Source organism: Etheostoma spectabile, chromosome 20, assembly GCF_008692095.1.
Source record: "Etheostoma spectabile isolate EspeVRDwgs_2016 chromosome 20, UIUC_Espe_1.0, whole genome shotgun sequence".
In the NCBI taxonomy this organism is placed as follows: domain Eukaryota; kingdom Metazoa; phylum Chordata; class Actinopteri; order Perciformes; family Percidae; genus Etheostoma; species Etheostoma spectabile.
The window spans coordinates 18,778,171-18,802,979 of NC_045752.1; the positions used below are offsets into that span (position 1 = coordinate 18,778,171).

The window sequence follows — 24,809 nt, forward strand, 5'->3', positions numbered from 1 at the left end:
GGGGGGGGGGGGGCTACCACACTCTGTACTTAGACTTGAACAGACAACCTTTCAATTCCCCAAACCAAGTTTCCAAGTAGAATGAGCTACTGCCCCCCCCCCCAGTAGTAGGCCTATGAGACATATAGCAGGTATATGGACAGTATATTTCATTCCCAGTAAACATCAAGATGTTTCTCTTTGTCTATATACTAATACTGATTGTAATGTAAATAAACTGGCATGTAAGATTTGAACTTCTTTCTCAAGGTGTGTTTGACTGTTTCACAAAAGAAATTAAATATACAACCAAGTGTAACGCCATGAATGCTTAAAGCTCTTCATTGGCTACCAATAGGTTTTAGAGTATATTTTAAAATTTTAATCACTAATAATAGAGCCTTGCATGGTCAATCTCCCTCTCACATCCAGGATCTATTGCACGCACACACTTCTGGTCGTTCTCTGAGGTCTTCAGGCCAAGACCCTTTAACTGTCCCCAGAACACGTTTTAAAACCAGAGGTGATTGAGCCTTTTTTTGTGGCAGCTCCAAGGCTCTGGATCTCTCTCCCTTAGGCTTTGAGAGCTTTGGATTCTGTGGAAACTTTTAAAAAACACCTGAAGACTTTTAACTAGCAACATGGCTTAGTATTTCATGTGTTGCTGATTTATTAGTTTTGACTGTAAAGCACTTTGTGACCCTTCTTGTCTGTGAAAGGTGCGTTAGAAATAAAGCTTACTTACTTACTTACTTACTTCCAAGGAGAGACTACGAAGGTGCACACCCTTAACCCCATGTGTACTAGTCATTGTATTGAGGCTACAAAGGCACACAGAATTCCTGGAGAGAGATGTGGATGCAGCCAGAAAGGGACTATACGTGGCAAACCTTTCACTCGGGCCTCAAGAACAGGCAGCCTTCAAACAGTTTGACCTTTGACATTAGAGGTCAGATGACTCCTCATACAAAACTAGTCTGATTCAAGCACACAAAGCCCAACCACGTTTTTCTCCAAAGCTTCTCCCTGTTTGAGATGAACAGAATTATTGATCCATGCTGATGTCAGGGGTGTTAACCCTCGTGCTGTCTTCCCGTAGACCAACATTTAGTTTTTCTGGGTCAAAATTTTAAGTTAAAACCTCCTTAAGACACTTTTGTCACTTTTTCCAAAGTTCTTTGTCAGTTTTTTTTGGACGTTTTTGTTGTTTGTGAAGCTTTCTCCAACAGTTGTTTTGTAACTTTTCCCAAAGTTCTTTCTCACTTTTTACAATGTCTTTGTCGATTTTATCTGCGTGTTTTGGGACGTTCTTGTGGTTTTTCTCTACATTACTGTCACTTTTTCAGTGTTCTTAAATCTTTCTTTTTTCTTAAAATGCTTTGAAATTAAGTAAAAAAAACGAATTCAATGAAAAATAGTGAACTGATAAGTTATTTAACTTGTGTGCAGCGTCGTGTGGAACCATCCACGTAATTTTTTTACAATTTGGGTGAAGGAAACCCAAATTTCTAATTTAGAAACTTTTTGAAAAGGAGTCAAATTTGACCCCGAGGACACCAGGAGGGTAACAAGCTTTAACAAAAGTTGTTGGAGCCAATAGACTTGGTGTGTGGGTGTGTGTGCATATATATATATATATATATATATATATATATATATATATAAATAAATAAATAATAGGTTTTTGTGAATGTTGTTGGTCCCTAAGTCACCTGCGCACCTGTGTGTATGTGTGCTAATTCCTGCAATCACAGAGGTTAGAAAGAGGGAATCACAGGTGAGCGCTGAGAGAGAATTAGGATCTGAGAGGCCACACAGCTGTTCAACCATAGCTGTGTGTGCGTGTGTGTGTGCGTGTGCGTGTGTGCGTGTGCGCGTGTGCGCGTGTGCGTGTGCGCGTGCGTGTGCTATTCTGTGTGATTTTTGGTCTAGTCAAATTGGTTTTGAACTTTTTTAGTCGGCAAAGGCAGTTTTTGTGGATGTTTTTAATCGTATTTCTGAATCAAGTGTTCAGCTCAGACGTCATGGCGGACGTCACCTGCACTGTTTCCAGTGGTATTTTTGTTGTTAGATTCCCACCTCATTTTGTTGACATACTACACTTCAAAGGACGGAGTATTGGATTTGCAAGACTGGAATCACGGTAGGACAAAACAAGCATTGTTACAAGCTGAAGAGATTGGCCTTATTGCAAAATGGATTGGCCAGGTATGCCACATCCTGCTATCATTTTAAATAAATCCTCCAGTTCTGCTAAATCAAAATCAACATGAGTGACGTGTCTACAGCTGTCAATCAAAGTGAAACATATAAATTAACGTGGTGAAAGATGGCCAAAGTATTGGAAGCTAAAATAATATTGCCCAAAGGAAATTAATTCCAGGCTAAGAAACTTTACAGACTAACAAAGGAAGTTGGGCAACCGTGTCTGAGTTGCAAACACAGTGAAATGTTTTTGAAACTGTGTGTTGCATGAATCACTGAAACCATGTAGGCCTGAGTAGGAAATGACAAAAAAAGGTTTAAAACCCAAGTGCACAGAAATCAAGCAATAATGGCCTACAAAAAATGGGAAAAGTGGTGGCTTTACCTAAAGGAGCAATGCAAAGATGGTAATGATGCTGCAGTACAGTGGAAAAAAATGCGATGTCGGCATCACTGCCTTATGCTTCCATAATTTAATATGAAAAGCAACATTTTGACCCTACTGGGTCTTCTTCGGGCAAGTGGTGGACTCATTTGACAAAGAGATATGTGTAGGCATCGTAATCAGCTGAGCCAACATGTGACATTTAATTTGATTGGTTCCAAACAGTCAAGTAGCCCCACTCATGACTCCATTAAGAGAACACTTTCATGCAGATATTTAAGACTTATACATCTCAAAAGACTGGTTAAAATTCAATAGCCCCAAAAGAGTATACATTACATTGCTATCCTGAAAGGAAAATAAAACAAAAAAAATAATCAATAGAAGGAACGTGTGGTGTGTGTGTGTGGTGTGTGTGTGTGTGTGTGTGTTGTGTGTGTGTGTGTGTGTGGTGTGTGTGTGTGTGTGTGTGTGTGTGTGTGTGTGTGTGTGTGTGTGTGTGTGTGTGTGTGTGTGTGTGTGTGGGTGCGTTGTGTTGTGTGTGTGTGTGTGTGTGTGTGTGTGTGTGTGTGTGTGTGTGTGGTCACCTGCACCAACAAGGTCAACAACGTTCACCTGTGATATACAGGTATACAACACTTCAGTGACGGTGGCACCAATGGGAGCTGACGGTGTTCCTGACGAGAATATCGGTGATGTGACACTACTTTGTGTCTGAAGCTTGTTAATCCTGTGCAAATCCGTGTGTTGCGGAGCCATTGTTAGGGCCAGCTGCTTCCTGTCTGCAGGTCATTATTTTCAGCGAGGCCCATAATGAGGTCCTTAAATGGTAACGAGCTACCTGAATGCCAACCAACTCCAGCATTGCATCCTTTGTCTTCCGTTTTCATTTCAGTAGGCATCCACGCAAAGAAAATGTATCAAACGCACATGGGAATGGATACATTTTTTTATCCCTTCCTGTAAAGCTGATGGTTGGAGATGATACTGACATACTAACAAGGTGTCTTCATACAGTAGCGACGGCAGACGAGTGTCAACAGACTCTCACTACATTGTAGATACCATTGAGCGTAATCAATTCAGAGCATTTATTTTTTTTAAATGATATTTTCAGCAGCATAGTTTCAAATCTAACCATACACGGATTCTACAGGTCCAAATTTTGTTTTTTTGACATAAACACTGGCTCAGATGTGGGATGTGATAAACCAATGGAGAATAACTACCATAAGTGCATTTCCCTTCAGCTCTACGGAGCATTTCAGCTTCATTCTGCTCATTGTTTTGGTGATTTTGATTCACTCTTCTTAGTGTAGTATTCAGCTGCAACATGTTTTTCAGTGTAAAATATCCAAGAAACCTGTTGTAGGCCTACATGACTTGCCCAGAACTAAACCGCAGACAGAGTTGACATCGAGCCGGTGAACCTAGCTCATCATAAGCACAGCAATATGTCTCTCTCAAGAGTTGATGAGGACCAAAACGGAGCTAAAAGAGTAAATATTATGATGTGGACACAAATCTGACTCAAAGTTAATGCTAAAATTAGGCGCCTGTATTCTAACAAATTAGTCACATCAAGTTCAAATGTGATAATATATTAGTCAAGTGATAATATATGTGATAATATATTAAGTGTTAAGCAAATTATTGCAGGTTGGATTTTGTGTTGTCTTATCTTGATTATTATATCCATATAAATAGGCTATCTATTTTTTTTCTGCGTAGACAGCAATGGTTTATCCAGTGTTTGGTTAATGTGCCACAGAGAATGAATAAACACACTCGCACATACACACGAGCACTATAATGATTTTCAGTAATAAGATGTTGGGCTCTCCAGAACAGCACCATGACTAAGAGCCTTTGAAACAGGACACTAACAAGCTAACGGCACTTCCACTAGGCCTGTCCTCTTGCACGCTAAACTCAAAGTTGGTTTGATCTGGTGAAGGGTGTGTATGCTTGCGTATGTGTGCGTGGGTTAGGGGGATGGGGGGTTAAAAAACTCCAGTCCAGGGTATATAAGTATGTATGACAAGAAGACGATACTTTTCAACCAGCGTAGACCTGCACACAGACACGTACAGAAGCAACCAGCAGTCCAAACGCTAAATCCAGGTTTTTATCCAAACTTTTTTTCTACTTAGAGTAGACCGGAGACAAAATAAGAGCTTGATGGGAATCGGCAAGAAACAGAGCACCCGACTGCACATACAGTAGTTATTTCTGTCGCTGTGATTAGTCGCTGGAACATATCTCCGCTTGTGTGACGCCTGACCTTTGACCCCTGAAGTCCAGCATTGAGAAGCGGCTTGATGGTACAAACTTAACAGACAGACCTGAGAATCAGGTAAGAAATCGGTCAACTACCAACCGGTTATCAAATTCCATGACATTTGCATGAAGCTAATTTTAATTTAAGATGTGTTGCATGTCAGTCTATAAATCCTCTTCACCAAGCGGCTTGAGAATGCTTTCTCAGAAATCCTAGTTGTTTTTGAAGAATTAGGGAAGAAAATGTCATTGATTGTTATGATTGACAGACTTTGGCTCCAGCTGAGCACATACTCAACCTCAAAACAAAAGCTTTTCAAATGTTGGGTTTTGTTACTGACTCTGTATTGGAGCACAGTTGCTGGTTATATGGCCTAAATGTTTTTAAACTCACATTTAAAAAAAGAACAAAAAAAATAATCTTTTTATAAGCATACATTCCCAGTCTGAAACGGTTCTTTACAGTAAGACGCAGGGCCGATGTCAGGGTACCTCAACCCAAACTTTGAAGATTATGTATCTTCTTAACGTGTAATGTGTTTTATGTTAAGGAAGCATCTTTCTGTTTTTTAGGATGTTTGAGATGCCTACTTTCCCCCGAATGACCTTCCTGTTGCTTTGCATTCTGGGTATGACCTTGGTGACATCTGGCTTCCCGCAGTCTCGACTACGTCTCAGGTGGTTAATCATTAAATCTCACCTTGGGAGCAGCGAAATATGCTTTAGTGGTACGATTGTACCAAGACCACTGAACTACCTAATCCTTCAGATACCTAATTAGTAAATAATGTACTTATTTTGTTATTCCTACATAATTCAACCATACGTGTTTCCCAAGGGATCCTTCAACTAACTTTGGTTTGATTGCAGAAGTCCTGATGATTCAGAGGAACCTACACCAGATGACTGGGATGTCCTGTTCCCCTCCATCTCGCTCCGTGATTGGAGCGTTCAAATGATGTCATCGCCCAGCCTCGGAGCAGCAGCCAACAGCAAGGCAGGACTGATGAGGGGGGCGTGGCTGTTTGCCCCCGAGAGGCCAGAGGCCAGGTAACTGCTATACTATCGTGAAGTTCACGCACAATTTTACAAGAGTGCAAAACAGATGTTAAAAAGCAGCCACAAGACTTTCTTACGTTCAGTGACACTAATGTGTAGTAATATGTCCCTCATGTAACCATCAAACTCTTTATGTATAGGTTGGCATCATATTTAGCTGTATTATCGTCATTTCCTTGTTTGTCTCTGATCCTCTGGCAGAACTATAGATTGTATTCCCAATATTTCCTTTAATGGGCCTGTTGAGTTAGATGAAAAGATTGCTATTGCTCTGATGGTTAGCTTAGCACAAAGACAAGAAACGGCACAGAGGTATTAAACAACTAGCTTTGTCCAAAGGTAAAGTCCGCTATTCATTAATCAGTACGAAACCCAAAGTGTAAAACATGACACTGTTGTGCATCACTGCTTCTTGGCAGGGGTGGATTTGTTTAGTTTGGACAGAGCCAGGCTAGTTGTTTACCTGTTTCCATTCTTCTCTAGGCTAGGCTAGGCTAATTGGCTACTGGCTGTAGTTGCATACTTAACCAGCAGAATTGACTCGCTACATCTAACATTTTGGTAAGAGGGACTAAGAGGGACATTTTGTATTTCCCAAAATGTCAGACTATTCCTTTTAAACAGGTAGTCTCAGAGAAAATGTGGAGGTGTTTGGTGCTACTGTGAGCTACACCAAAATCAAGCAGTGCATCCTAAAGGAAAAAACATTTTATGACTATTGGGTTTGTCAACTCCAACTCGGGGGAAAAAATATATATAAATTAGTCATATCTCAGTGTTGAGACTCTGATCCTTGTGGTCTTGTTCTGTGGACCTCTAGCGTGGAGAGGGCGTGGCCTGCCGAGTGGTCGCCTCAGGGAGCCGGCATGGTGAAGAGGAACATGGTGGTGGCTGATGACTCTGCCTTCAGAGAGAAGAGTAAACTCCTCACCTCCATGGAGAGACAGAAGTGGCTCAACTCCTACATGCAGAAACTACTCGTGGTTAATTCGTAATAATTTATTCTTTTTAAAGCCCTTTATTCAAATCAAACCACCTCTGCACCCTGACCTAGCAGAAAATGTTTTTTAAGTTATACCCTAAGTCTTATTATTGCTCAGTCATTGACTTATGAGACAAGATTATACTGTAGACATCAAAGGACATTAGTGCTCATCTCTAGCATGTTAATACTCATATTCCTGTTTTGCAGAACTTTCACAATTTTATGGTGCTGGAAAAAATATTTGGTGTTATACTATGTAATAAAATGTTTTCAATGACCGTAGCTTGTGTTTGACTTAACCCTCCTGTTGTCCTCGGGTCAAATTAACTGTTATATCAGTGTTCTTTTTAATTCCCCAAAACAACAGGATTGATTCCACACAACACTCTTTGGCAAGTACAAATCTCTTTCATTAATTTTGGGGGCGTCTTATTCAATTTTATAGCATTTGGAAAAACAAATTGAAGTGGTTTTGAAACAGTATTGAGTAAAAGTTGACTTCTTCCTGTCTGTGATTATCCAAGGTACTTTCCTTTTAGTTTTGGTCAAATAATTCCTGATTTCTGCTTTTCTAACTCAAACATTAGGTATAATTTCCTATAAAAAAATAGGTTTATTGGCCATAAATTCCACAAATAACTGTAAAACTAAAGTTAAGTTAGTGTTACGTAGTGTTAAAAGTCAAAAGTGACAAACATTGAAAAAGAAAAAGTTAACATCAATAAAAAGTGTCAACTAAAGTGTTGACGGGAGGATAACAATGACTGCTGGATTTAAAAGTATCGCTATTCTGAACAAATTCTTTACACACTCAAAGTCCAGTCAAAAGGAGGATGTCAGTGTTGGTATTTGGTTATGTAAATGGATGGAAAGGTCAATTGACACATTTTAGAGCAAAGTTTAGCTTTTAAAGAAACGTACAAAACGTTAAATTATAACCGATTGGAAGATTTGACGCTTGTTTTCTTTCTTTCTGAGCGTGAGATGACAAGGTTGCTGTATGGATTAAACGAGATCCATGTTACTACGTGAGATTTTGTGTAGGTTTTGTTCACTTTGGAGCAAACCCCACTAGCTGTTTCCCCTGATTTCAGTCTTTATGCTAAGCTAGGCTAACCATGTCCCGACACCCACTTCATCCTTGATGCACAAATGTATTTCCCAAAATGTACAATCCAGTTCTCAAAACACTCATATTATGAGGACACGGGAACTCAATTCCTTATCTTATCAACCTACACTGGTTTTGACTGCTTTTAACTTCAGTTGAATTCATTGCAAGTTATTTTGTGAATGGGATAAATGTCTAAAATGTGCTTTTAAATTTGCATGTAAACATTGACAGCTCGCATTAGGAATTACATATCTGCATCATGTTGTTTTTTTTCTGATGTATCTGGTGTATCATCTGTTTGTGAAATTAAAATAAAGGTTAACATTTTCAACTACTGAATTCAAGGTGTTGAAAGCTTATTAACTTGTGAAAGTATATGGTTTTCATCCTAATGTCAAGTGAATATTTGGCAAACTAAAAAAGTGAAAGTCAATGTTTTATTTTTGAACTCAAATCAGCAGTTTAAGGATTAAAAAAAAAAAAAAAAAGTTCATGGTGGTATCAGCATCAGTTGGTCCAGCCTGCCAATCATCTTCTGCAGCTGCATCCTATTGGCCAGTCTCTGTCTGTCCCGCCTCTCCACCAGCAGCGCCTCTGTCTGAAGGAGCTGCTGCACAGCCTGAGACGCTGGGGCCTCGTCCGGATTCTCAGCCCCGCTGCAGGCCCCCGCTCCTGGGAGGCGGCTGTGTCTGACTGGCTTCTCAGTCTGGAGCTTGGCTCGATATATCTGGGGCTGGGAGGGAAGGCGGGGGAGAGAGGAGAGAAGGGGGAGGCAAAAGGCGTCCGATCCACCATGTAACCTCTCTCGTCCTTCTTCTCTGTCCTCAACATCCCCTCCGCCTCTCTTCTGCGCTTCCTGGAGCGTAAGATGAAAGGAAGAGACCGCAGAAGCACAAATATTACAAACACTCACTCAGGACAATGTATTATAGTTCAGAATGCTATGTTAATATTACCTTTCGATTGTCATGCTTCCATATTTTCTTATAATCACATTACTATGGAGGCAGAAGTAGTTTAAGAGTGGGCTGGACATCAAACGATACTTTTTTTAGTACTAAACAAAATGTGTTTAAAGTGCTTTTTTTTTTGTAAAGTAAAGCTGGCATCATATGTACTCCAATTTATAATCTCGTTTACTTCAGACATCTAATGATTTTAATCAAGTTTTCCAATCTTAAACTATTTAATTACATCCAAAAACTTTCGGTTTGTCCGTTTTTAGTGGCCAGATCTACGTTAAATGATGTAGTATGTAAAAGTAAATGTAAATTTTGTAGTGGCTCCAAATCACAGGGTGGCTTCACAAATTGTTTCACTTTTACTAACGTTGCAATTTTTAAGTGCCCTTCTAGTTCAGGCTTAGGTTCATGTATAGCTGTGGTGACATAATGTTACTCTACTGTACTGGTACTGTAATGGTATGAAGTGGTGTTGAAGTGGACAGCAGAGGTTTGGAAAGATATAAATGGACGAGTCAGTCTTTCAAGTTAAATGCTTGTGTTAATGAAGTTAATGGGGGGTTTGGAGAAGATATCTCATCAAAACCTATTGCTTTTAGAACGTGCCAGTGTCTAGGAATTGTTTCATCAGTACAGACGCCTGATTACAAACAGCTGAAGAGCACTCATTTGGCCTCATTTTTGATCTATAGGGAAGGTCCATCTGTGCTCACTGCTCTCTGACAGGCTGACATTTTCTTGAGTGAAAACTGTCTGCTCTGAGGAGTGTGTATTTGCTGATTGCTATAGCAACGGATGATGCACAGAAGTGCTGGGATGGATGGGTCGACCATATCTCCAAAACGTTCATCAAAACCATTAGTCACCATGACCTCTGTAGGGATCAACTGTGTGTGTGTGAGAACAGATCCTTGGGCCATGCGTTCGTGTGTCACACACCTGTCCCGTAGGCAGTCTCAATAGCATGTCCTCCAATTTCTCTAAGCCCCGGTTGCCATGGTGACACACTCTTGCGCCCTTATTGGGTGAATGTGTAGGCCTCTTGACAACAGGATCTGTCAGATGGCAATCCACCACACTGTCCTACACACTCACAAACACACACGTTTTGCGTCACATTTCCCGGCACACGTGGCTGCTGCAGGACACAGGTCCAACATGCAGTCACACAAACTCTTTGGTATGAATTTGCACATTTTACTTTTTCAAAATGAACAATTACAAATATTTTTTCTTATGACAGGTAACTATATCACCTCAACTCACCATCCAGGTCCAGAAGACTTTCTCCACCTGTCTCCAGTTCAGATATGCCTCTAGGAGGTCACAGACCTGCTGCATACTAACACAGTCCTAACACACACACACACACACACACACACACACACACACACACACACACACACACACACACACACACACACACACACACACACACACACACACACACACACACACACACACAGTTTTAAAGACATGCTAGGGCCTGTTGTATTAACTCTGTATGAAGATGTACTCTCAGATGGAACATTAACACAGCATTCATTTAATAAGAAATTGCGTAAACAATACAGACTTGCAACTACAGAGCAACTTTTTACATTGGACAATTCTCACTACATGATCTGTTAAATATTTAGTTCTAACACTACTTTATTGAGCCCAACTTCATTATCATGATATTGCTACACACTGCTTTTCTTTCCACATGTATACAGTTTCTAAAACCATAACAACCAACAACCAGCTTGGTAATTAAATGTCAAATAAACAAAGAACATGATACACTAGAATTGTATTTTGGTTGTCGTTTTAAAGAAAGAAAATGTTTAACAGTTGTATACAGACAGGAAATGGTTTTGTTATTTTACTCTATGTATAGGCAGAGCATATTAGTAATTCACTTTGATAACAACTCTTACCTTCCTTAGCACTGTTGAGCTTTGATCAGAGGAGGACGAGGATACCGAGGAGGGAAGGCTGGCAACCTGCGAAAAATAATTTCTCAGTTTGACTAAATATAACTTATTTTTAATCTGATTTTATGCAGAATAATACTTAACAGCAAACAAAGGGATTTAACGCTGAGTGTCCATCGATGCGACTATTCTATTTTGGGATGTTTGCGTTATTGAGGAGAAAAGTGGACTTTGGCTACAGGAATGGAGACTTCTGTCATTTGCAGCAGTCATCCTGCACATATGCTCCAAAACTACTAATCTGTCGAACTTTGAGCAATGGCATCCATTGCGGCGATAGACAAGTACAGAATGTCTGCATGCGAAAACGTTGGAAAAGAGCGTTTTTTCTCACAGCATGGAGCAAGCGAGTTCGCTCTTCTTGCATGGACAGCAGCGTCCGCCCCTGGTATCTCAGACTACCAATGAGCCACTGCAGCTTCCTCAGGGATGCCGAGTCTAACTGGAGCTCAGTGGAAAGCTGAGTGTCAACCTAACAGAGAAAAATGATAGAAACGCACTTACCAATACAGACTTCATCTGTATAATGTTGTGGTTTACCAATGGTACTTACAGGTGTAGGTGTGAGTAGTGTTTTGTCCAGTTGCTGGACTCGCTGTGTCAGCAGTTCCTCCAGTTTTCCTGTAGCCAGCAGCCAGCCCAGCGCCAGGAGGAGGTCTCTGCTGGAGCATCTCCCTCCCTCTCCTCCCTCCTCTCCTCCTCCTCCCTGCCTCCCATACATCCAGTCAGCATGGTAGCCAGTCTGCCAGAGGCCTGCAGCTACCAGCGTCCTGTAGTCTACGGCTATGCACAGACCAAAAAGAACACACTCACTCAGCAAGTCCAATAATTTACATCCCTTTAAGAAATGATAGTTAGTTTGGTCCAGATTTGTGCAAAGAGCGGAAACAGTTAAACTCAAAATCTAAATCAGGAATGCAGTGGTAATCAGTGGACTTAAACAAAGTTACAAAGTGGATACATGGCTGACAGTTTGTGAGCTAAAGACCCAAAATAGAGTAAATGCTGAAATTTTTTTTTATAAGCAAACAATAGATATTGCATTTTGGACAATGTGTCATTTCTCAATTTGGGTCCTTTTATATGTAGGTCTAACATTTTTTAGACTTTTAAAAGACATGGAGGGGGGGGGGATTTACACGTGTTTTGTCTATTAGAGATGTTATCAAGTCAGGGAAGAAAAAACATCTAAGGGATAAAGGAATGATCAGTAAAGGCCTGAACAAATGCCATTAGAAGCCATGAACAGATCTAGAAAAATAAATGACTTACCTCCTCCTGGCTGTACACTAGCTTCACAGGAAACAGTGCTCGGTGTCTGAAGGATATTGGCAAGGAGCTGCCAAAACTGATCCTCCTGGGAAAGAGAAAGAGGAGAGTTGTCTGTAAAATATGACAATATATGTAACGTTACAGTACACGGACAAGAACACACACTGCTTTAAAAAAAAGGTCTAAAACTCAGACCTTTTGTCCTTCTTCTTAAGATGACTTGGTTTTATTGTTGTATATCTTTGCCACTTGTTATCCTTATTTCTATGCTTCTGCAGCTGTAAATTATTCAAATTTGATCCTCCATTTTACCACAATGCCATACTATAATGACTTGTTTGGCCATAACTGATCATATATTTTGTATGTAAAATCAAGTTACCAGTACTTATCTAACGTTTGGAGAAAATGCAATAACATCCCACCCCAGACAGTGACCGCGGATGATGAACGTACCACCTCGAGTCCACCACCGAACTTGGCCCGGCGGAAGTCCTCCGGTGCGGGGACAGGGTCCAGACCGGTGGAGACTAGCAGTCTGCACAGAGCCCCAATCACCTGCTTCACTTCCACTCTCACGGACGCTTTACTCCGCTGCATTACAGCCAGCGCACGTGACCACACGTTTTATCAAGTTAGCCTTCGCGGTAAGTCCAGTAGAGACTACCTTTTACAGACATTTTCTATTGTTTTTCTACCGCTTTCAAGTTGAACTGTTGATATTTCGCGGTGTAGACAACTTCCGGGTCCGAAGCCGTTGCCAGGAAAGGGAATTGGAAGAAGTTGTGATTGATATTTACGTTGGCCAATTACCAGAGGCATTATGAAAGAGGTAGGCTGGACTTACTTTTCATTGGTGCGCTATCTGTTTATTCAACGAAAAGATTATTTCTTAAACTTTTAGTTTAAAAAACAAACAAAAAAAAACTAAACTTAAACTTTCAGCGGCAACTCGTGTAGGCAAAATATGGTTTAAATTACCAAAAAATAGTTAACTCTTGTTTGTATCTAGTCAACTCAAATTATTCTACAATGTTGAATTTCAAGTGACAAGGTTCAACAGATGTACTTAAAGTCTTTATTTCAAATAGCAAAATCATAAAAAAATAGTAAACACCTCACAATTGTATGTACAAACATGCCTAAATAATTTACAGTAACACAAGAAAATGATTTTTACACAGACGTGTAACTGATGAGGACATGCTCCATGCATTAACCTTGGTATCACATCTTGGACAACAGCAGGAACAATGTGCAGTGTATGGATTTAAAACAAACCCAAAACAGACAGTAGAAAAACAGTAAAAGTGTCTGTCCTTCAAAAAGTTTAGATAAATACTACATGACCTCAAACACAGTGTCAAACAGGGCTGTGGGTGTATTTTGGTCATGAGAGCTTTCACTCTCGGCTATGTTGGCCCCACGGTCCTGCACAATGTAGCTGCTGTAATGGGAAAATTACATTCTTATAATGATCTTCTGTTTTTTTTTCTCTTTTTATGGTTAATTCTCACATGCTTGAATCTTTTGTGTGACGTTTGTTTTACATACAAGGTTCAAGGTCACCAGAAAACTATCTCTCCCTGCATATTCTTTCACTCCTTGGCTGTTGAGATAAACGGGATTTGGTCCACACTGTCTGAGCTAACTATTGTGTTTGCTACACTGTGCTTTAGTTCTTGCTAGAGGGACATATAGAGACATATAAAATCAAGAAAACACTGTTAATTTACACTGTTCTTGGCCCAAAAATAGGACTAAACCACCAATTCCCACAGTCAATTTCATGTAACAAGAACAAGTAGCATTAGTGTCAATATCCTGCATAGTTTTATAGTAAAAAACAAAATGATAATGCTGTAGCATTAGGAGATTTGCTCAGTGCTGTGGAGATCTGTGGTCTCATCAAAATCTCTTCATGGTCACAAGCCCACAGGGACTTAGGCATTGACAGCTTAACAGACTTTTCTAATTCTTAAACATACATATCTGTGTATTTATTGGTCATCTTGTGCTTGTCCCTCTACAATGAAGTCTATGTTGTTTAAAAGGTTATTTGATATAAACAAAAGCACCATGACAAACCATACAAAACTTTAAAAAAGGGAAGACTCTTAGGGAACACAGTTGTAGTTTTGCAGATAGTCATGCTTCTCGGCTCTCTCAGTCTCCTTCAACCACATCCTTGATGACTGGGGTTCCTGGAATAAACAGGAAGAGAGATCTCTAATCGTGGGCGGAATGTATAGTAGGGATGGCGGGGATATTTCCCCACCACTAATTTGATATTGCACATGCGTTTGAATTAGTGCTGTCAGTTAAACGCGTTATTATCGGCGTTAACACAAACCCGTTTTAGCAGCATCACATTTTTTATCGCAAGAGTAACGTTCTTCTTGGTCTAGCAAACTTTGTAGTTTTTCTAGTAACGTTAGAAAAACTACAACACCACACCAGATGTAGCTAGACCGGAAACAAAACAACAGGCACGCCACACACACTTGTTTGGGTTTGCGAGCCGGCCAAAGAGTAGTAAAGTTACGTTTTGAGTGGATGGCGAGCGCGAGCAGTTTGTTTACTTTTTAAAAGTTGCCAAATGTTCCGTTGACGTGACCAAAGTGATCTGTGTGTTTGGTTGTTGTGAACTGAGCGATCATCGCAGCACGGCCAGTCTGAAATACACCTGATGGCCAAGCACACAGCTGATGAGATCCCCCCCCTTGTCAAAGTATTTTATCACTCTTTTATTGATGGACAGTGTTACACTGTGTGAGACATTATTTGCTCCAAGTGAGAATGTTACGTGTTAAACTGAACACTACAGTATGTTTTATGCCAATGTTGTTTTCAATAAAAAAACATTAGCACAAAGCGAGCCGATCCACTTTTCCATGTTCATAAGAGCAATAAAATGAGAAAAAATAATGGGACAAAAAGAAATCAAGAGACATTTAGAACAATGTGTGATTAATTGTGATTAATTGCGAGTTAACTATGATATTAATGTGATTAATCACTATTAAATATTTTAATCGTTGACAGCACTAGTTTAAATCAAATATAGTTTCCATTGCATCCAAGGGTTAATTCTCTCATGTTCTCTCTGGATGTGAAATAATATCTCTTTGTGTTTAGTTGCTTTGTTCCTGCCTCCTTGTTTGTACATGTAGCGATGTGATTGCTCGGGTGCATTTTGGGATTTTGGGAAGTGCACTAAGCTCCCATGAGGAATTCTAAGTAATGACAGCAAAACTGCTGGCCTTCCACAACAAAAATTTGAAAACTTTACTTAAATGCCTGAGAAAATGAATCTTCCTTTTTAGTTGTACAGGAGTTTTTTGACAAGTTACCGTCTTTGAATCAGTTAATAATGGGGGAAAAACTGCTTTCTATTTAAACCAAAATAAATATTAATTTATTATTATATTTCACGTTACCTCAGCTGACTGATTAAGTAATGAAGAGATTCTCTAGGTTATGTTTGCAATTTATTTAAATTCATCCAGAAGAAATTACGGGCCAGTAAAGTGTTATCACCTTGTTTTTCGAGACACCCTGGAATCTCATGGTAACGATAGCTCTCGGTTTAGTTTTGTATTATTTCTACATGCAGTAATGTCTATACTTACAAGGGATGACTATAGCAGTAGGAGTATAGTATAAACAGTAGTCGTTCTTATACATTGCCTGAAATCCTCTTACCATCTAGTTTTTTCAGATTAGGTAGTTTTTTAGAGGCTTCATCCATCCAGTTTCCCTCAGCTGAATGCTTCTCCTCTAGGGGATTTCCAACAAACACCAGGTCTACGAGGCATGGCAGGTCAGCTAGCCTCACAAACTCTCCTACACAAAACAGAACATCGCCACATTGTGGATTTCCAACAGACCATCAACACATTAACTTTTAAAAATGAATCACTAAAGGGACCATTGCTAAAAAGAAACCTTTACTGGCCTTAAACAAATTCAGTAAAAAAAAAAAAAGTCCCCTTACTAGGGATGCTCCAAATGATTGTTTGTGACTGTATTTGCCAAAAAAAACCGTGATCGGACCCTCTCTACTTCCCACCAAGTATGAAGAGGATACTGTGCTTCCAGCAGAAAATCCAGTGAATGTTTGTAGTGTCAAACAATGAAAGGAATAGCAGGCTGATTTTAAAAGTCACTGCTGACATATTTATCCTCTTCATAAAACAAAATATGTTAGGTAACAAGTAACCTTGAATAAACACAACATAGTAATTTTGCAATCTAATTAGCTATGTCTATTTCAATTTGAATGTGTGTTGATTATATTTATGAATGTAGCTTACCCCATTCTTTGACCAGGTTGTTGGCCATATAGAGGACTTTTAAGTTCTTCATGGATTGAATTCCCTTCAGTTTCTCTATTAAGTTATAGGAGATCCACAACTCTTCTAATGTGTCCCCTATTGTCTCCTGCGCGCGCACACCCACACACACACACGCACACAATGCAAATTAATGAGCATTCAAAGTATGTATTCAGCATGTGGTACTACTAAAAATGCTTTAAGTTAGAAAAAGGTGCAAGCTGTGTCAAGAAAGAAAGAAATCAACAATGAAGGGAAAGACAAATAATGTAAGTAAGTCACTATTACTGTTAATTATGTTTCATAAGTAACTTACCAGCCCAGTGAGGGCCTTTATGTTATTTCTTCCTAATGACAATATCCTCAAGTTCTCTGGAAGAACACAATACAACATCACATTACAACACCTCATGACATCAGTGTATAATGTCTTTGTGGTTATATGTATTTATGCAGTCAGCACTCACTCAGGCCATTCAGATTGGTTATTTTTTCAATGCAGTTTGTAGACAGAGAGAGCTTTCTGTAAAGAATACAGTTCAATCACATATCAGGTATTAAAGGGTGGTTTTAAAACATCGGTGACTAAACACTATCACTGTGTTAGCTGCTTCTCAGATCACAGACTGATGATGGTCAGTGACCATCTGCAGTTTTATAGTTTTTTTGGAAACAGTGATATCATTGATCTACTAAAATATTAGCCAATAATCCATTGGTGTTTAAATGGAATCTAATTGAAAACACGGTTATGCACACAAGAGGTAGTGTGCGGAATGTTAACGTATCATTTTATTTGACAGTTTTCTGATTTGTATTGAGTTATTTTGGTTAACTTGATTTAAAAAATGTGTGGATTTATTCCGTCAATGCTGTGTATGTGTATGTATGCTGTTGCTGGTTGTGTGAATTTTGTTAATTGGAACCAAACACTGGCCTGTTGACAGTCTGTCAATAATGATAAAGTACATGTGGTCTATGATTGGAACTAAAAAAAACATCTTTGTATTAAAGGGGGTATTTTCTGGGAAATTAATTAAAAATGAGAAAACATCATGGAAGTGCAGTCTGAGAATGCACTACACAGTGACCTAGCTGCCTATATCTACCAACCTTAGCTCCACTAAGATATGTGTGGGATGAAATCACAGCTCCTCTCAGAATAAGGAAAACAGCCTCTTCTCCAAGATTAGTACCTTGAGCACTGCCTTATACATTTTCTTAACAAATCTTTTCCTGCCATTTCAGGGTTTATCTGCCATGGTGAATATAATCAGGACATTTGATCAATTAAAACTGAATGAATTAGTTTATTCTAAATAATTGGCACATTGATTGGTAATGTTTATAATTGTCAGTTGAAGTCCTGGATTCTTTTCTTAAGTAAAGAAATTAGCCAAAATATAATATACATACATACGTAACTTATGTTAAATGTTTAAATAAAGTACAAATTGTACACAGGAGAAAAGTTGACAGACATAACAACACTTAATTAATACTTTTGAAATTGACCAAATGGTTTCAAACATTTTGTACCGGATTAACAAAATGTATTACAGTGCCAAATACTCATGTGTAACAGCTAGCCTACTACCATACTACTGCATGATGGAAGAGTCCTACTGTAGATTTTAGCCCACGCTGAATTGTTTCAAGTTTGTAGCATTACCAGACAGTACTTTATAGCTTTATATTGGATCAAGTGGCATCAAAACACCCATGTGTCTGTTATGAAAAACAAATTCTGTAGAAAAACATGAACCTTTGAACAGGGCAACTAGCTACTTGAGCCCAAAGGCATCCAATAAATGAGCTAAACTAGGTGAATCACATGGTTTCACATGCCTTCAAATGCATGCTGAAACATACCATAACAAAGGCAATCGTGAGTTTGTCTCACTCTTGGTAGAAACGTTAATTGCATAAGAATAATAAAAGGAAAGAGATCCTTCAAATAGCAACGTATCCTACTCTGCTGCAGAACACATCAACCTTTCTATCATTTGTTGAAATAAGCCATTGTTTCTTTAAAGGACTCACTCGCAATTGGTGAGTGTGGAGAGAGAGGCATCCATCTTCTCTATAGGAGGAACCTGACCATACAGTTTTATGGCTTTAGCCTCGCCCACTTTCTCGCCTGCCTTCTCCTCCTGCACAAACACACACACATACGGACCAAAATATGCAATTACAAGTTCTATGTTACAATCATGCAAATACACAATAAGAATTCAGTCACGATTTCTACTTTGCATGTATTCTGGCTGTGTTTGTATGCCACTCACCCATTTGGCCAGTGCTTCTTTCACAGTCGTTGCTTTGGCCTGGATACATGACATGACATTCAATTAGACAGGGAGAGGCTATAGATTATACATTATAATCTATAGCCTCTCCCTGTCTACAGTCTACATATGTAGACTGTAGACAAGCTAGCAACAGTGCTAGCTATAACGTTACATTAGCGATAAACACGCACTTTTATACTGAGCTATAACGTTAATACTAGGCTTTTAATATACACTTTTTTTTATTAGTATTATGTTACTTGGACATAGCTAAGCAACCATTCAAGTCCTCCCAATACTAGTTATATTTAGCAGTAGGAAAATTGCCAAACTAGACGGACATTGTATTGAAAAGCTAGCTTGACTTCCGACACGTTTAGGGCAGAGTTGATTTTAACTTAGCTACCGTTAGCTAGCTAGTTGTTAACGTAAGGTTAACTGACATTTTAAGGTTAACTAGTTAATTAAAATGTGTCATACTAGCTAACAGCGATAAGGTCAGCTATAGGTCTCATAAACGAAGCCAGTGCATGTTCAGAAAGGTGGTTACAGTTTATAAATACGTAAATCTTTGTTGAAAAAAACACGAAATAGCAACAAAAAACACTCACCATGTTGATGGTTGATGTCTGCTTTGGTTGCTTTGGTTGCTATGGCACTGACAGGCAGCCTTCAAGCTGCGCCTGCGTAGAGTAACTGACTTGGCTCGACCCGGTTTAGAAAACAAAATTTAACTGCAGAGGAACAGTCGGCTAATTTTATCATGGCTGCTGTAGATTGTACACAGTCGATACATATCGATAATATAAACAGCTGTATTGCTGTGAAAGATAAAGATTTCTCATCCGTTATCACAAGTTTAACTCCCAGATGAAGTGGATTCAAGTTAGATCAGTTACGGTAACATACTTTTTTAAGAGAAGGGGTGAAAAAGGACCGCACCCACTAATTTGCAGCCACAACAGGATACTAGCCTGTCTGATATACAAGCTGACTTGGTGATGCAAACTACAGACTATTATTTTGATTAATAATGCAAGGTTAAAGGGGATAAGATGGGCAAAAATCTATGCAATGAAGCATGCCATTGTTTGATTCGGATGCCCCTTCAGATGCCAACAGTATTGCCTGTCACACAAAAGCATTTTGCATGTATACAGTGTTTTAAACTGTACCACCTTACAACTTTTCTCACAGGATCTTTTCCTGCAAACCTGTCAAGTTAAAAACAAAGGAAAGGTCTCAGATACTGAGTTTGACTTTCTTCACTGTACCTGCAAACTAAAGATGGCTCTTAATTTCGCCCTTAACACTATGAGGTTTGGGTGTACACAGAGACAAGAATGTGTGTTGTGTATGCTTTACTGCAGCTGATGCAGCATTGCAATACTGCCCTCCAGTGATACAACTTTAGTATTGCAGCTAAGTCTGAACTCGGGCCCATTGAGTTGACAGTAAAATTAGAGGACATAGCATCCAGTTCGGCGAAGTGCTGCAAATGCGGATGTGCCTTAACTCTGCATTCTAGGGCGGGTCACTCCTCGATGTGAGTCGAGTGCAGATTTGAGTTGCGCATGCGTCACTTTGCGACAATTAGCCTACAAGATGCTATCGAGAGACTTCTGTAGCCTAATATCAATACAGAATAAAAATGGACCTACTTAACCAAGTTTGTTCACTGCTGCCAACAAGTTAGCAATCAAACACAACAAAGGTTGTCAGTTGAATGGCGTTTTAAGCTAACGTTAGCAATCAAATAATCATAGATAGCTAAAACGTTTTTGAAATGATTGCTAGCTTAGCTACAAGCTAACAATCAAACACAACAAAGGTTGTCAGTTCAACGGTGTTTTGAGCTAACGTTAGCAATCAAACAATCATGGATAGCTAAAACGTTTTTGAAATTATTTCCATCTTCTGTTATTGTTTGTAATGAGAAAAGTTCAGTATTTCATGGATTTCACAAATTTCAGTATGACATGTTGTGCCGTGAACCGTTTAAATCTGAGCATGCGCGACTCAAATCTGCACTCGACTCACATCGGGGAGTGACAGGGCGACAGGTGTGGTTGCAAAAGGAGGTATAAACTATCATTTTAATAAACTGTCTGTACACTTAAAACTTCTCAATGCTTCGGTTTACATGTAGGGACCCTCATTATGCTGCCGTTAAAGTGTGGTGCTATGTTGAGCCTTGTTATTGGTATAGAAATTGCGATTTCTTTTTACTTTACTTGTGTCCCGACAACTAGCATTATAAGCTAATTAGCGGTTTGAGCTAAAACTGGTCAAGTGTTTTTGACCCCTACGTTTATTTTGCCCCGGATTTGTCCTTTAACCTTGAATCAACTCTTCGGATTTCATTCACATTTTAAACAGTTATTCCATTTAACTCTTGATGTACAGTAATATGGATGTGGAATCAATGTAGTATAAAAAGTACCAATGAAATAGGATTGAGGCAATACTTAACTGTAATAATAATAATGAATTCAATTATATAATGACTTATTGTACAGATTATTTTTTTAGCAGAATTTAAAACACATTACAAGGAGCCGGCATCAACGGTGCCAAATGTTTACGCCTGCTCCAAGGAAGACATTTAATAATAAATTAGATTTGTTTGAACTAAGGAAGACGAGGTCAAATGTGCATGAGTAGTGCGATTGCTGTGTCACACACCATTCTTATGTTAAACAAAAGGGGCTAATTAAACATAACATGTTTCAACTCGAAGGTAGTCTGGCACTGCCAGATCTATCACCACAGCGCTGTGTCATTGTGGAGTAACTTGAAGGTCATTTTTGAACTGATGTTGAACTGGATTGCATCATTTTGTCATGCATACATAGGTCTATGTTGATGAACACTACACAACTAAATGCAATTAAGTCATTCCACTGTCTGTAAACACATCCTTCATTGTAGCTTCTGAAAATGTAGCATGATGTAGTGGTTACTAAAGTGAGGTCAGTGGACCCCGAGCGGGCCTTGAGAGTGTTCCAGGGGGTCCCCCAGTAAAAATAATTTATTTTCATTCTATCCATAAGGAACACAATGACATAATGTATGACTATTTTGGCCATGAGTTTCATACAATTTCAGTAATAAAACCCCAAAAGCAAAAGTCCTATTGGATGGGGACTCCTGGGACATAATCTTATCAAATGGGCATCCAAGTTTTAATTTGTGTCAGTTTGGAAAAAGGCATAGTCCATCAATGCTACACATTTATACCATTCAACTGTCCTGTTCACTCTGTTTGTCATGAGTCTAACCCTGGTCTCTGAAATGTGGTTCCTACTTTAATTCCACTTTTGGTTATCAAAAAGACACTGTGGTAGACGTCAATGCACTTCAATACCCCCACCCCACTGTTCTGCCCCAGGGACGCTGCAATGACAGGATTCACGGTAAAGTAGCACTCACATTTTTACTGGGACTGTCTCATTTTTCAACAAAAAAATACAACGGCAACCTTCTACTGCCACACGCTAGGGGTATAAGCCAAAGGTAGCTTACTACATTCCTGTGATAAAATTTTCTTCCTTTGCGTCACTAGTCACTAGATCCAGATGATAGCCTACTAAGAATAGCTCTGACCTTTCAACTACATTGTGGGTTGCCCCGGGGCTCTTAAACTACTATACTGTATATTCAACAGTAGCCTATATTCTTATCTTGTACCATATATTCCAGTCTCATGATGGCATCCATTAAAGCAATGTTCTTTTGCGAGGATCATTGTGTATTAGAAATAATGTTATTGTGTCCACAAAGAAAGCACCTTTACTTAGTGTCCTCCCATTGCTGAGACACTAGTAATGATCCCATACAAAATGTTATTTGTCATTGTCTTTCAAAATAACACACAGTTGTCTTTAGACAATCTTTAGTTTGTTAGCAAGATCTATTGATCAGAAAGACATGTTGGTAACACCAATGTCAATAATGCTATAATAACGCTATATAAACATAGTTATAATGCGTTATAATCAACACAAGCCAAGTTCAATTTTTATTGAAATCTAAAGTCTACACCATCTCATATTTTTTGTTTACCTTTCTCAATAGTCTCTGGTGTGAAAATGAGAAAAGCAAGTTAACTTTTTTGCAATTGGGAAAGGAAGCAGTGAATATTATATAACATTATATATTATAATTCTATCAACTTTGGCATTAAAACCCACGACTCTGGCTCGAAAAAATCTGATGGCCTCCTTTGAAATCTGAATTTTGAGAACACTCTGCAGTCACACATTCACATCCCTCACTGGGTGTCAGTGGAAGAAGTGAGCTCACTAAGGCCAGCAGGCTGGCCAGTCTATGCAGGTGGTGTACAGTGTCACAGACTAAACACACAGCTCATTACACATCCACTGCAACTTTAGCTGATCGCTGTTGTGTACAGCATCACAGAAAACATGTTCAGTGACGTACACGTCTAAACAAACTGAAAGGAGAGATATTCTCTTCATTGAATGGCAGTTATTTTGGGGAGGGCCGTTTATGTCAGAACATGTGAGACTGACAATGATGTATTAATACCAAGATTTGGTAGATTATGTCATAATTGGAGACATTCTAAAGTCTCTTGTCAAAATATGTGGATACATTTTTTTTGGTTCATTTCACTCAGTTTATGCTGCAATTGAAGTGCACACAGTCACTGGCTGCCGCTAAATAATCCCTTCTTCTTTTTCCACATTTGAGCAGAGCTTTAATTAAATGACGAGGAAGTGGATTTAGATGTCACTGAGGAGCCCGCGAGAACGTGACCTGAAACTTAAAAACCTCAGCCTTAGGTTTGCGGTGCACACCAAGTCCTTTCCTGCTCTGATGACATCATCCTATATATCCACAGTGCCAGATCAGATATATAATTTGTGAATATTTACAGGAGACATGTTTGGAAGACTGTCCTGTCAGGTCAAGTCAAGTCAATTCTCAATTCAAAATCCATGCCTCAAGGGGCTTTGTAATATGCCCAGCATACGACACCCTCTTTAACAGGGAAACAATGGTCTCCCAGGAGTCTTTATGCTAAGCTAACCATGTCTTGGATCTGTGTCTAAGTCTTTTTCTCCACCAATTTGTGTTTTCCCGTGACCTTAACTCAACCTTTGGTCTTTTAACAGTGCTCAACCTGACACCAACCTTTTCCTATCCCCACTAGTTAGCTATGCAACGCTAACCATGACCTAACTAAGACCTAACTCCAACTATTATTACATTATTTAATGTTAAACATACATGTGGCACAGTAAATCCTTGTAGTATACTGTATCTGTGGATAACTACCTACCTTAGTGATCATTTTACCTATAGGCCAGTAAGCCAGTCATCAGGGGGGATTATTATTTGCTAATAATATGTTGGATTCATGTTAAGAGTTTTGAATTTTTGAAAAAACTTTCAAAAATGAACTAATATTTAAAGGGCCCTCTTGCATTGAGCCCTAGGGGTCCCAGATGCCCTGTCGAAGATCTCTGCAGTAGAGCATTAGAAGGAGGTGCCAGCACTGACACGTCCAGTGAATTAAAGTCGTCTTACAATCAAAAGATCAACCTCTCCATAGACATCAGCAATTGACACTGACATGAATGACTCACAATCCTTTGTGGTTGTGTGATGGTGATGCATGACTCTTCATCAACTGTAAAAGTAAGTAAGTAAGTAAGCTTTATTTATATAGCACCTTTCACAGACCAGAGGGGTCACAAAGTGCTTTACAGTAAAACAAATAAAAGCAAGAACAGATAAATTACAAACTATATGGCTGATTAAATGCTTGTCTAAAAAGATATGTCTTTAGGTGTTTTATAAAAGTTTCCACAGAATCCAAGGCTCCGGTTAAAGGGAGAGAGTTCCAGAGCCTTGGAGCCACCACAGAACAAAACGCAATCACCTCTTGTTTTAAAACTTGTTCTGGGAACAGATAAAAGGTCTTGGCCTGAA

The 24,809-nt window shown here is 39.2% G+C and overlaps 3 protein-coding genes across 5 annotated transcripts; 1 reads left to right on the top strand and 2 right to left on the bottom strand.

Moving 5' to 3' along the window:
- Positions 1-2,035: 2,035 nt before the first annotated feature.
- Positions 2,036-8,286, top strand: pth2 (parathyroid hormone 2). Of its 3 annotated transcripts, none has more exons than XM_032500141.1 (5): positions 2,036-2,122; positions 4,723-4,925; positions 5,423-5,527; positions 5,720-5,899; positions 6,729-8,286. In XM_032500141.1, the coding sequence occupies exons 3-5, from the start codon at positions 5,424-5,426 to the stop codon at positions 6,901-6,903; spliced, it is 459 nt and encodes a 152-aa protein (XP_032356032.1). In that variant the 5' UTR covers positions 2,036-2,122; positions 4,723-4,925; position 5,423; the 3' UTR covers positions 6,904-8,286. The 3 variants fall into 3 exon arrangements, with proteins under 3 accessions (XP_032356032.1, XP_032356033.1, XP_032356031.1); XM_032500142.1 differs by having other exon boundaries at positions 4,728-4,925; XM_032500140.1 differs by lacking the exon at positions 2,036-2,122 and having other exon boundaries at positions 4,580-4,925.
- Positions 8,287-8,346: 60 nt separating this feature from the next.
- tedc1 (tubulin epsilon and delta complex 1) lies at positions 8,347-13,063 on the bottom strand. Its single transcript, XM_032500133.1, has 8 exons — positions 12,677-13,063; positions 12,221-12,305; positions 11,502-11,731; positions 11,283-11,420; positions 10,892-10,957; positions 10,236-10,322; positions 9,909-10,052; positions 8,347-8,863 (listed from the first exon to the last, which is right to left on the bottom strand). The coding sequence occupies exons 1-8, from the start codon at positions 12,818-12,820 to the stop codon at positions 8,498-8,500; spliced, it is 1,260 nt and encodes a 419-aa protein (XP_032356024.1). The 5' UTR covers positions 12,821-13,063; the 3' UTR covers positions 8,347-8,497.
- A 640-nt stretch (positions 13,064-13,703) lies between these two features.
- dnal1 (dynein, axonemal, light chain 1) lies at positions 13,704-19,701 on the bottom strand. Its single transcript, XM_032500138.1, has 8 exons — positions 19,460-19,701; positions 18,846-18,884; positions 18,601-18,710; positions 17,025-17,080; positions 16,874-16,929; positions 16,537-16,663; positions 15,926-16,066; positions 13,704-14,424 (listed from the first exon to the last, which is right to left on the bottom strand). The coding sequence occupies exons 1-8, from the start codon at positions 19,460-19,462 to the stop codon at positions 14,387-14,389; spliced, it is 570 nt and encodes a 189-aa protein (XP_032356029.1). The 5' UTR covers positions 19,463-19,701; the 3' UTR covers positions 13,704-14,386.
- Positions 19,702-24,809: the final 5,108 nt, after the last annotated feature.

Coding starts and splice junctions, on each gene's coding strand:
- pth2 (XM_032500141.1), top strand. CDS start 5,424: ATGTTTGAGATGCCTACTTTCCCCCGAATGACCTTCCTGTTGCTTTGC. Junction 5,528..5,719: donor CAGTCTCGACTACGTCTCAG/GTGGTTAATCAT, acceptor GTTTGATTGCAG/AAGTCCTGATGATTCAGAGG. Junction 5,900..6,728: donor CCCGAGAGGCCAGAGGCCAG/GTAACTGCTATA, acceptor GTGGACCTCTAG/CGTGGAGAGGGCGTGGCCTG.
- dnal1 (XM_032500138.1), bottom strand. Junction 16,664..16,873: donor TAAAGGCCCTCACTGGGCTG/GTAAGTTACTTA, acceptor GTGCGCGCGCAG/GAGACAATAGGGGACACATT. Junction 14,425..15,925: donor TAATCTGAAAAAACTAGATG/GTAAGAGGATTT, acceptor TGTTTATTCCAG/GAACCCCAGTCATCAAGGAT.
- tedc1 (XM_032500133.1), bottom strand. CDS start 12,820: ATGCAGCGGAGTAAAGCGTCCGTGAGAGTGGAAGTGAAGCAGGTGATT. Junction 12,306..12,676: donor TCGGTGGTGGACTCGAGGTG/GTACGTTCATCA, acceptor TCTCTTTCCCAG/GAGGATCAGTTTTGGCAGCT. Junction 10,958..11,282: donor GAACTCGCTTGCTCCATGCT/GTGAGAAAAAAC, acceptor TATTTTTCGCAG/GTTGCCAGCCTTCCCTCCTC.